At 42.1% G+C, this 12366-nt stretch overlaps 1 protein-coding gene across 1 annotated transcript; it reads left to right on the top strand.

Moving 5' to 3' along the window:
- Positions 1–1833: 1833 nt before the first annotated feature.
- Positions 1834–10522, top strand: leng8 (leukocyte receptor cluster (LRC) member 8). The gene is made up of 15 exons (XM_033640416.2): positions 1834–2202; positions 2888–3023; positions 3347–3544; positions 3698–3775; positions 4097–4526; positions 5355–5526; positions 5607–5777; positions 6057–6305; positions 6410–6574; positions 6723–7017; positions 7192–7293; positions 7403–7471; positions 7562–7691; positions 7803–8010; positions 8101–10522. Exons 1-15 carry the CDS (start codon positions 2162–2164, stop codon positions 8261–8263), a joined length of 2607 nt encoding a protein of 868 aa, XP_033496307.1. The 5' UTR covers positions 1834–2161; the 3' UTR covers positions 8264–10522.
- Positions 10523–12366: the final 1844 nt, after the last annotated feature.

The following is a 12366-nucleotide window of genomic DNA, read 5'->3' as shown; positions in this document are numbered from 1 at the left end:
GGATTAGACGTATAATTTGTGTTATTTGTTTATTTTATATTTACTCTAATTTGTGATTAGAGTACAGTAATTTCCTGGAGATGCTCTCCAGAGCGTCACAGGAAGTCATTCTTGCCCGTGGCCATCAAACTTTACAACTCCTCCCTGGGACTGTCAGACACTCTGAGTCAACAGACTGGCACCTACACTTAATTCATCCATCAGCAGTTATGATCCCATAATGTATCTATTATATTTCAGCCATGCAACTGGGACTTAAAGGTACAATACTTCATTGTAACACTGGCTTAACTGTGCAATAACTGGTGCAATATTTATCAGTATCTTGATTTATTCCTAACAAAACCAATCTTGAATAAAAAAGCCAAGTCCCAGTTAAACGGCCAGTCCCCTTTACTTGCCCGGTGTGGCTACACATTTGGACAAATAAAGGCCTATCTCAATAAGACGCCCGGTCTGTTTGCCAAGCAGTTTATTGTACAGAAGTTCTTTGAATATATAAAATTGGGTTGTTGGCTACCCACTTGAGCTAACATATAAATATAAATGTTTGAACTTTTGTCAATATGGTCATGCTACACACAACGTAAGCTTGGTTAGATTCTCCACAACTCAATTATAAAGTTAGTTTTACTGAAACCATGACCATCAGAGAAGACCTAATTCATTCAGATTAATGGATATGATGAAAAACAAGCCTCCCTTCCTCTGAAGCTGTCACAAAGTCAGAATATGTGTCCATTCCTCAATTACCCAGCAAGTTATTCATATTCCTTTAGTCTGTAAGGGTCCACTGATCAAAAGAATTAAAAGGGTTTTTCATAAAAAGTAATCCAAATTATGAATATTGTTTTAACAGGATAAAGTGGTGTTGTGTTGGTATGCCAGGCGCTGTAATCCTCTCTGATGTCAGAGCAAGATCAAATGAATAATACATAATCAATTTGAAGCCTAATTTTTATACAAGTAATATTCACACTGGTTCACAAAAGCTATTTGATTGTATGCTCCAACTGTGCTGAGCAACAGTTTTGAGTAAAAGGAATTAAAGGCCTGATCTATATAGACGCCTGTCCCATATATAAGCCTGTTTAGTGCAGTGATTTAAACAAATAATAGCCTGGGATATTAATTGAAGTCTTACAGGTATACGTAATCAGAACTAGATTATGTGTATGACACATACAAATGTAACATATCCATGGTTTGCAGAAACAGACAATGCCATCATTTTCTGGTGATTAGGCGTTCTGTTGAGATCAGCCTCTGGGATGGTATTTCGTACTCTTATAAATATTTATGTATATTTTGTGTTGTACATTGTGGTATAATGCACTTTGTTAAATATAATTTTAAACCTTACATACTCAGCATATTACACAAATTATATAGGTTTTAAATATTTAACATACGAGTGTGAAAACTGAAGCAAAATGCACATATTTTTACTTTTATTTTTCATATACTTCTATAATTGTCTTTGCTTGACATTAGAGCGACTGTAACGAATCACAGTTTGTCCGCGGGGATCAATAAAGTATTCTTCTGATACTGATTAGTTTTCTTTTCCTTGTCACCTACTTGAGGAAAGTGAGGAAACCTTTATAAACTGCAGTCCTGTGCTCAGCCTGTCAGACATGACAACCCCGTCCATTATGATTGACAAGCTAGTAGACGAATCCAGCTCCGACCTGAGCCTGAGGCCAAGCATTTAATTGGTTGAACATTAGGGGGCGGGGCATACGGCAGGAAGGAAATGGTGTAGGCTTTGCCTGAGAGACTGTACTGTGGGCAAAGAAACTGTAAAACCACAGCGTCACTTGACTTGGCCAGTTACTTATCTGCCATTTTGTATCTCCACAGTCTGGTCAGAGGAAGTTGGTCGTCAACGAAGAAGGAAGCAAATATGCGACTGTTCACTTCATCTGCACATTTAATCAAAACATTTTAGTGTTTGATTGTTTAGATAAATTGACGTTAGTATCGGTTGGTTGACTGCTCCTCTTGTAATCTGTCCATCATCGTGTCGGCCTTCATCTTGTTTACGTTTTGCTTTAGAGGTAGCAGGAGAGCTAACGCTAACGACGTTAGCCGGCTAGCTTAGCTAGCAAACAGCTGTATAAGCGTTAGCTTTCTAACGCTAACCACAGTCAGTGGCGAAATGGCGGCCAACACGACACAAGTAACCCCTACAACAAACTGGTAGGTCGCTCGTTCCAGCCACAGAAGGCCATCAACACACGGGGAAACAAATAAATGTTAAATAACTTGAGACCATAACGTTTATATTTTGTGTGGTATGGTAAAGGTGGCTAGCAACAATCTTGAGTCAAGGATAATTAGCTCAGCTGAGGGTGTTGACAAGTGTTAGCATACCCAGCTACAGATAGGCCATTGGTTTGGATAACAGAAAGCTAACATGTTAGCTGTTTACGTTAATACACCTTACCATTGTATTAATGTCATATTTAGTTACTGTCGATAGAGTTTGGTGCTGCTAACTTTGATAATATCAATGTAGCACACGCTTTCTTTTGATAAATATAGTCAGGCTTCGCAACCACATGCTAACAGTAATAATGGATAGCCGCTTGGCTTTACGTTATCCAAGAAGATTAACTAACGTTAGCCAACGGTTATATTTAAGACAAGTCAACGGTTGAGTAGGTCACAGTTAACGGTTGGAATCTTTTTAATCTGCCAGACACGAGAGCAAACGTTGACTTGGGCAGCAAAATCCTAATTTAGAATAAACTGGTAACATGATACACATAAGTATTTGTGTCATTTGAATGCCATTATAACCAGAAGAGTTTTGCATGTGCTGATGATCAAATCAGAGCATTGAAATTCCTAAAAAACACTCATCATCCTCTGTTTGTGGCAGGTCGTATGGTGGTTCTGGAGACAGCCAGGTTCACGAAAACCCAGAATGGGAGAAAGCAAGACAAGCACTGGCGTCCATTAGCAAAAGTCAGAGCTCTGCTAAGACTACTCAAGCCAACAGGACAGCAACGGCAGAGGTGTGTGTTTGATCTCTATGTGCGTCCTTGTTTTATTACACCTGGCATTGAAATTTATGTTAGGCTATCTGATTACAACCTGAGATCTATTTGTGGGCTGCATATATAGTGAAGGTATGTGTGTATCCTGAGTACGTTTGACTCTATTTGTCATCTGCATAACAATAATACCAGTGTAGGTTGCGATTTTGTTTGTTTTTTAATGGTTTCCTAGACATTTCTTTTATGTTATGCAGCATTATTCATTTTTGTCCCTGCTAGATGATTTCATCTCTCCTCTGGACTAAAATAACAAGTCTGTATATGCGTGTGTGTTATTTCAGGCTGGTCAGTTTCAGCCAGCAGTGACTGACTCTGCTGCCATGCAGCAACAGCAGCAACAACAACAACAGCAGCAGCAGCAGCAACAACAGCAACAACAACAGCAGCAGCAGCAGCAGTACTATCCATGGTACCAGCAAACTCAGCAGCATTATCCTGGATACACGTACCCTTATAATTACTACTACCCCATGGGTCCAGTAAGTACAGAAAATAATTTTGTTCTTGTCAGTCTCTTACTATCATAACACTTAACATTAATGTATCTACTGCATTCAACTCAGTAAGCATCTAATGCTGAGAAATAAGGAGATGGCTCTGTGATGTCAACATGGGTTTCTCTGAATTTTCAGTATGGAGCTGCTTATCCACCAAATCAGTATGGTGTACCCCCAGGGCCTTACCCCGGAACTCCCACCTCTAATGGACAGGTACATGACAAGAATATGTAGTTATCCACCATTTAATTACATCACATGTGTAATCATGTACTTAACTGATGAAGTTTTGTTCCTTACCCTGTAGATTTTACAAAGCTAGAAGTAAGAGCACCTGACAAAGTAATGCCCCAGTCACTGGACATGAGCAGTGACCCTATCAAACCTGTTTAGATAAACTCATTTTGTAATCGTGTGTCAGTAGTAGTATGTGAAATTAATATACGGGGCATGGCAACTTCATTCCCCAGGCATTTCTGTAGCTTCTAGCGAAAAGTTGCTTTAACAGCGATTTTCCTTTCTCTGTCTTCATAGCCTCCCCCGGTGCCTGGAATGGAAGACCAGTCCCCTGGCTACCCCTCCCAAACTCAGCCTCCTCCCCCTGCTACTCCCCAGCCACCCCAGAGCCCAACCACCACAGAGAAACCCCCTCCCCCTCCACCCCCACCTATTCCTCCTCCTCCGAACTCCCAGTACCCCCCTCCTCCATCACAAAATGCTTACAGTGCCAATAACTCCATGCCATACCCACCTGGTGACCCCAACCAAATGCAAGTTTACAATCATTCCCAGGGAAGGTCTAACTATGGACAGGGCTTCCAGGCACAGAACACCTATCAGGCCTCTCAGAATCCCTCCCAGCAGCAACAGCAGCCAGGCCAGTATGTACCAGGGCTTGGCAGAGGAGAGGCCAACAAAAACAAAAACCAAAAACAAGGACAGCAACTGTGGCACCGCATGAAACGTAAGAGTTGCTCTTTTGTGGGGTAGCTGACATCTAACGTCTTCAACTGAATTACTTCACTTTTCTCTGATGCAGCTTGTTATTGCTACTATTTACATGTTTGCATTTGAGTGAAGTAATCACAGACTTGTTTTAACTGTAACTAAAGACTATATAAGACCATTATTGTCACTGCAGGATTTAGACAGTATGGACAGAGGGGGGAATGTGGGTTATGCTGGGATTTAAACCAGATGTCAGTTTTAGTCAAACAAAATGTTCCTCTTGTTGAAGGAAACTGTTATTTACACAATCAATATCTAACAAATGTGTTAATTTTAGTCAAAGAAAACATTACTTATAATTAGAAAGTAAGCACATTTACATGCAAGAACAAAGTGAGGGAGAAGGTCTTCTTGCCCTGAACATGCCAAGGATTATTACTGCAAGAGAGAAGCTGAGAGCATCTCTGTACCAGGAGCACTCCTACACAGAAATTTAAGAAGAACAGGCAGCCAGGTGTTTGACTTAGCAACACTTGTATATACCAATCATAGAGCTCCATGTCTAATGATTGACCAAGCAGGAACATCCCGGAAGGAGGAGCTTGGTGTGAGGGGGGGCTTTGAGGTTTAAAGGATAAATGTTGTGGTTCTATGCTCTGAATTCAGATATTCAAATTCTTTATACAAAAAAATAAAAGTTCTTTCGAATCTCAGTGTTTGGTTCCTATGAACCTAATCGTGGTTATTTAGTTAGTTAAAGAAGGCTGGACTGAAAGAAGAAATACCACCATGACTATCTCATAGTTTTGTGTCTAATGTACTTTTATATTTTTTCCCCTCACAGAGGCACCTGGGACAGCTTCAGTGAAGTTCAATATTCACAAGAGGCCCTATCAGGTTCAGTGTTCTCCATTGTCCAATCAGACTTTCCCTCCAGGCGAGCAGCCCTCAGGATTGAATCCAACTCCTTCCTCCCCGGGTTCTGCCAGCGCTGCACCTGGAGGGGCTCAGACACGGTGATAACTGATCTGTTTCTACAGATGTAGATAACAGAGAGTCTGTGGATAATATTTTGACTCCAATGCTTTCTCTCCAGACCCCAGGACTGGCCCCAGGCTATGAAGGAGTACGTGCAGCGCTGTTTCACAGCCTGTGAGACAGAGGAAGACAAAGATCGTACAGAGAAGGTGCTGAAAGAAGTTCTGCAGGACCGGCTGAAGGATGGCTCTGCTTACACCATTGATTGGACTCGTGAGCCATTGCCAGAGTGAGTTCAGGAGTGGATTAATGTTTGCCTGGTGTATATATTGATTGTTATCTAAGCTACTAAACATGAGCTTTGTAGATTAAACAAAGATCAGTCAACTGTATTATGATGTGGTTTCAGTTGAGTACAGAGTTAATTTCTGGGTTTGTTTTCAATAAGTTCCACTGCAACAGTCTTTGTTGATGCATTTCTTTGCTCTGACTTGTTCTGGATTCTTGTGACTTGTTCCCTGTAGGTTGAACATATTGTGATTTGGGTCTTTTTTTTTTTCTTCTGTAGACTAAAGGTCAAGCAGTCTCGTTGGGAAGCTGTTTCATCCCAGAGGTCATCAGATGGCTCAATTAGCCGTGGTGGAAGTACAGTGGCTGCATCGTCAAGAGGCAGGGGTGGTGGACACAGACTGGGCCACTACAGGAATGTATTTTCTCAGAGGAGTCCATCTTCTAGTTCCTCCCGATCCTCCTCCCGCTCTCCATCCCCCTCCCATGGCCGACACAGGGACCGCAGCAACCAAAGGCATAGACGCAGGTAAGACATTTCTCCACCTTTTCCTCTGATTACTGTTGGTTTCCTGTGTTTTTTTTTTTTTTGGTTTTTTTTGTTTTTTAATGTTTTGGTCTCTGTGCTCCCAGTGATTCTGGCTCACAGTCAGACAGCAGCATTTCCAGTGACCTCCGACCTCAGCTGTCACGAAGGAATCAGAGAGGTGCACGTGGTCGTGGTAATGACAGGGAAAGAGGCCGTGGAGGTGGAGAGCGAGGAAGAGGAAGAGGAGGAAAGGCAAACAGAGGAAGGCGGTAAATAAATAAATGTTGTTACAAAAACTGAACTGTCTGATCAGGCCCCCACTATTCTCTTTGATCACTGTTATTGAGGAAGGCTTACTGCTTCACCTCTCATGGCAGAAGGATAGCTTGTGAATAACCTTTATCTTATCATTCCCAGAAACATGGATGATTCCAATGCAGCTGTGGGAAAGAAAAGAAAAGGTGGCAATGCTGGTCTGGATTTCCACGACCCCAACAGAGAGGCCAAGAAGCAGAGCAGAGCGGCTCGTTTCCACAAGCAGCTTCGCTCAGAGCCCCTGGTTCTCTCCATCAATGCCCTGGACTTACCTGATGGGACACAGGAGGGCCTCAGCTGGGAGGACTGCCCCATTGTGGGAACATGCCAGGATATTACCAAGCCTTACCTGAGGCTCACCTGTGCCCCAGATCCCTCCACTGTGCGCCCTGTACATGTAAGTTGTGCTCCTCCTTGTAAGTCCGTTTTTCAGCATGCTTTATACCATGCAAATAGCAGAAAAAGAGAAGACGGAAATCACATAAAATGAAACCTTTGAGTCCATTTATGTCTCCTTTTGCATCACAGAAGATCAGATTTTGATCTGTTTCTGCACTTGTTTATTACCCAGGTCCTGAGGAAGTCTCTGCAGGCTGTGAAAGTCCACTGGAAAACCCACCAGGACTACACCTATGCCTGCGAACAGATGAAGTCTATACGACAGGACCTCACGGTTAGTTACCTTCAAAAATGTTTTCATTTGTCCCTTTTGACTTTGTCCTTCTGGGATGTGTTGTTCCTTACTATTCTTAATTTGTGTATTTTCCCCCATCATGATCCAGGTCCAAGGAGTTCGTACTGACTTCACAGTGGAAGTGTACGAGTGTCATGCTCGTATTGCTCTGGAAAAGGTGAGTCTGTTTTCCTTTTATAAGTAGTGCAGTCGCTTGAACTGATGACAGGATATTTTTTAATACTAGCTGAATGTTAATTGTGATCAGGGAGACCACGAAGAGTTCAACCAGTGCCAGACCCAGCTGAAGGCCCTGTATAAGGACAATCCCTCAGAGAACATTGGAGAGTTCACAGCATATAGATTGATGTATTACATCTTCACTAAAAACTCTGGAGGTATGCTTTCATTGTTTTCTTCTCAGTCGCTATGACGCATCACATACACGTTGTCACCCTTTCTGCCTTTACCTTCATGTTTTGCCTCTGTCCATTCATCTTCCCCTCCAGATCTGACCACTGAGTTGGTGTACTTGACCCCGGCGCTGCGGGCAGATGAGTGTGTGTCTCATGCTCTTGCACTCCGCGCTGCCTGGGCATTAGGAAACTATCGCCGTTTCTTTAAGCTGTACCAGGAAGCCCCGCGCATGGCTTCATACCTCATTGACAAGTTTGTAGAGAGGGAAAGAAAGGTTGCTCTTCGGGCCATAGTCAAAACGTAAGTACCGTTCCAGACAGATATGTTTGCACATTTTGAATCCTCATTTTAGGTGCGCATGACTTACAACATCCCCATTTCTCTCCGCAGGTTCAGGCCCGACTTGCCGGTGCAGTATGTGCAGTCCAATCTGGGCTTCTCTTGTTTAGACTCCTGTATGGCCTTTCTTACTGGGCTAGGTGTCACCTTCTGTCCCTATGACCCCCAAAAGATAGACTGCAAAGCCAGCACAGCCACTTTGGCTGCTTCCTGAGGGGGGTGGGGGCTTAGTGCCATGAAGGGAGACGTTAAGGGACCATCATGGATCCTTACATATACAATGCACTGCACTTCAGACACCTGAGCCTGTTCAGATAGAGTAGCTGGCAGACTTAACAACTATAAAAGACCCATTTAGAAAGAAACATGCTAGAATACCTTCCAGATGTAGTTTCTGACTCAGATCACACTCAGATAAACACGAGGAGTCTGCACACATTGTCACTCACATATTGTACGTTAGCCTAACACCCTAACTACATTTATAATGCCAGGAAAGTGAGTGAACAGTTAAAGTTTGGGGTTAACATTTAATCTGAGCACTAAAAGGCCAAGAAGTCACAGAACCAGATCAGGGAGGCACCCTCATGGTTCCTGTTCCATAGCCACCATCAGATGTCAAAGCTAACAGTGTTCTGTTATGTCTTTTCCTTCCTCAAGTCAACAGCTTCAAGACCTGAAGATTCAAGCCTTGTCAACCAAAAGGGAAACACAAACAGCCGTTCTTCAAGTCATCCAGCTCTCTCCTGTTTAAAGTGAAGCCCACAGATTCAGGTCAACGTTACATATTCCTCTTAGAGACTGTGAAACAACTCGGTGAGAAGATGCCAACAGTTTGTCTGAAAAAAGAAGAAGAGGTGGTGGTTTGTATGTCCTGTCCTGCACCCCGTTTCCTCAAGGTATCTACAGTTGGCTGTTCCTTGTCCCTAATCATAAGGCCTGTAAGAGCAATGGACTCAAGTCTGTTCCTGATTGAATTAAGTTGTATTCATTTGCTGGCCACAGTCATGAAATAGTTGGCCAGCCTTCCGGAAAAAGTCTCAATCTGATGAGCATTGACTTTGTGTATGATAAAGAATGCAGGCGAGTGTTCTTCATCAAGGTGATCTCCTCACTCCCCCGTCCCCTTAAAGCTGAGCTCCATCTCCAGGATCAAAGCAGCCAGAGGCAGAGAGGGAATCTGCCTCCATCATCCTCAGGTAGAAGTCCTGCCAGCAGCCTGGAATCCATCAGACCACGATCAACACAGCAAAGTGATAAAGCCCATCTTTGATCCACGTTGGTTGTCTCAACCTCACCAGCTGTTAATCAAAAGAAACAGCCCAGCGTCTTTGAATACAGCTGAAGGTGAATTCAGCATCGACAGGAAACCTGCTGCTGCTGCAACAAGAAGGAGTAACAATGAGTGGTTTGTATGCTACCTCTGGTTCTGGTGTGCAAGGCTGGTAAGCGAGAGGGACTTCTCTGGAAGGAGGTGGATGACGGCACAACAGAGATGTTGCCTCACATTTCTTCTGTGTTAAATGTTTTATGTGGTAGTGTTTTGGACAGCAGTATTGGCCTTTCTCTTGACAAAAGGAAACAAGCATTATGGAGCTGCAATGCAGATTTTTAGAAAACATTTTCAGGTTGATATTGGACAAATGAATTAAGTATCACATCAAATTTGACTTCGTAAAATACCAAAAATGGCGACAGTAAGATCATAGAAATGACACTGTCTGCCATATGGTAAAGTATTTAACATCAAAACTTGAGTTTTAAACTGATGCAGACTGCAATAAAGAAGGAGGGAGATGTAAGCTGAGTTAAGACTAGTGCTTTAATGTCCATTTCATTCAGCAGCTATGATAAAATGTTCCAAAATACAACCTGCAGCTGTAGCTTTTTTACCCAAAGTGAAAGACATAAGTTTCTGAGTGGCAGTGGCGTTGTAGTGGAGTTTGTTCTTTTTGATGCGATTTTGGTCCATTTATCTTCAGGAGGTTTGTTCTTTTCAGGACCTAGAATACTATTGGTGGTGGTGGACACTGTTTTAGGTGATGATTGGGGAAAATATGTACAACAATATTTAAAATACTAGTGATGTGGTTAAAAAATGTACTCCAAAACCAACAGAACCTTTCACACAGATTTATTTGGATACTGCTTTCCTTCATATTCTACAATTTGGGCCCTCATACTGAAGGATTTTACTGATATTGAAAGCACAGGTTGACATTGTTCCTCATAATTTGATTTATTTTAATTTTATTTGAACAGTATTCATTTACCACTGTAGAAATTTTGAGCCTGAGGTATTTAAGACTGTGGTGTGACTAACCAGAACATGAGTGAAGGCAGGCTTGCTGTACAATCTACATGTTTACTTGTCTACAGAGTATATTTTTGTAAATATTGTATTATATTGCTGTGATTTCTTTTGTAGTTAATGCATAGTGTAGGTTTTTTGTTCACACACGGGTAAGTGTGATTTTTTTTCTTCTGCGAATCTCTTCTTAGACTATCTATGTGAATATGTAAATTTAAATGCAGATAATTGGATTGGCGTGTGTGCCGTGTCTTCATCAGTGGAGTTAATCATCAGCCGTTTCCTGTGCTAGTTTCTCCCAGTACAGCCTGAAAACATTAGCACCGCCTCCTAAAGCAGATTGTGGCGAGATATCATGCTTAATTTCCTGTGGTAGTACAAATGTGGTTGTTAAAAATGTCCCGTTAATAGGCAAAACACACAGTGCCACATTTGTGTCATGTAACTGTTAAGTTTTGGCAGATTGTTTCATGCAAACAAACGTCATGGTAACGCCCTCCACAAAGAGATGACTTTCCATCAGATTGACAAAACGCTCTTGTAAACCTGACTCATCAATTTGTTCAAACTGTTCACTGTTGACCATTATTTCAGCAAACGATTTGTAATGACAACGATCTCAACATGTTTTCTTTCTTCCCCCTTCATTTACCTGACCCCCCCGCCTTCTTTGCTGTTCCCTCCCCTCGCTCCCTAAACCTTCCTCTCACACACCACCAGACCTCTCATTCTTCAGCTCGTAGCACTGCTGCATTGCAGGAGCGCACGGAGCGATGATAAGTGGGCGAATCACCTCCAGACGCCAGCCGGAGAGGGTGAAATTGTGAGCAATCCAAGTGTTGGTTTGACCCACTCAAGTTGAAGCCGCACAGCTGATGAAATACATGGGAGCCTCACATAGTGAAACACAAGAAATGTTGATGTTGCTGCTAACGAGATTTGCTGCTAACCCAAATATTTAAAGTGTTTTGTTTTTTTCTGTGCCTGTTTAGCTTTAAAAAAAAGTTTGACATTTGACAAAGTCAACATGTACTGCTGTTTTCTGTCTGTCCAGATGCATTTATACTTTTTTTAAATAATTTGCCCACAATTTTTCGCTGGGAAAAATCTGTCATCATTCAGTATTTGTTTTGTTTGACCCCATGTATATTTAGTTAGGAATCATTCGGCTGGTGTTATGTTGGTGGACGAGTAGGTTCCAGAGTAGCAGTAGAGCCTTAAATCCGTAATTTTAAAAAAATGTGTCTGGACATACAGAACAGTTATCTGAAACTCACCTGCATTTGTGTTAATTTTCCATATTAAGACATCTTCTATAGGCAATGCTTCTTATCTGATCGGTGCTGGTGTGTGCTCCCATGCTAAGAAATGACATTTGGTTTCCTATGTGTACAAGCTTGACTGGCGGTAGTTTGTTGCCTTTGGTTTGTGTAAATGTGAAACTTTTGACACATGGTTGAAGTGTGTACATGTGATGTCTCAGGTTTTCAGCATTGATACAGCCCAGGATGTTTGCTCTCTTGTTTATTATATATTTATTTTCTTTTTCTTTTTTTTTTAGTAGAATATTTACCCCAGACAACTAACAATACACATTTTCATTTTGGGTGTTTTGTTTTCCCTCTCCGATGCCCGAGTCATGTTTTCAGTATTTGATTTGCTCCCATGTGACTGTATACCTCCTCATCAGTCTTTGTAACTCCTCTCTTGATATTTACTGGAAGAACTCCCCTGTCCTGCACCTCTGCTGTGTTCATCCCCCGCCTTTTCCCTTTTTAAATTAGTCTCTGTTCTTTCTCTTTTACCCCTCTCCCTGCATGCTGTCCTCTCCTGCGCTCCTCCTACAACTCTCTAACCAGTATTTGTTCTCTCTTCATCCTTCTCTTTTCCTTTGTTGAGTATGTTTGTGACCGTCTGCTGTGTGCAGTTAGTCACGCTCACTAGTAAGTATTGTATTGCGTCTGCAATGCTTTAATAGTTTATGTTGCAGCTCACTAACAACTGAA

The sequence above is a fragment of the Epinephelus lanceolatus genome, chromosome 10, assembly GCF_041903045.1.
Source record: "Epinephelus lanceolatus isolate andai-2023 chromosome 10, ASM4190304v1, whole genome shotgun sequence".
Lineage (NCBI taxonomy): Eukaryota > Metazoa > Chordata > Actinopteri > Perciformes > Serranidae > Epinephelus > Epinephelus lanceolatus.
Note: the sequence above shows the minus strand (reverse complement) of the source record. Positions and strands in the feature narration are given on the sequence as shown.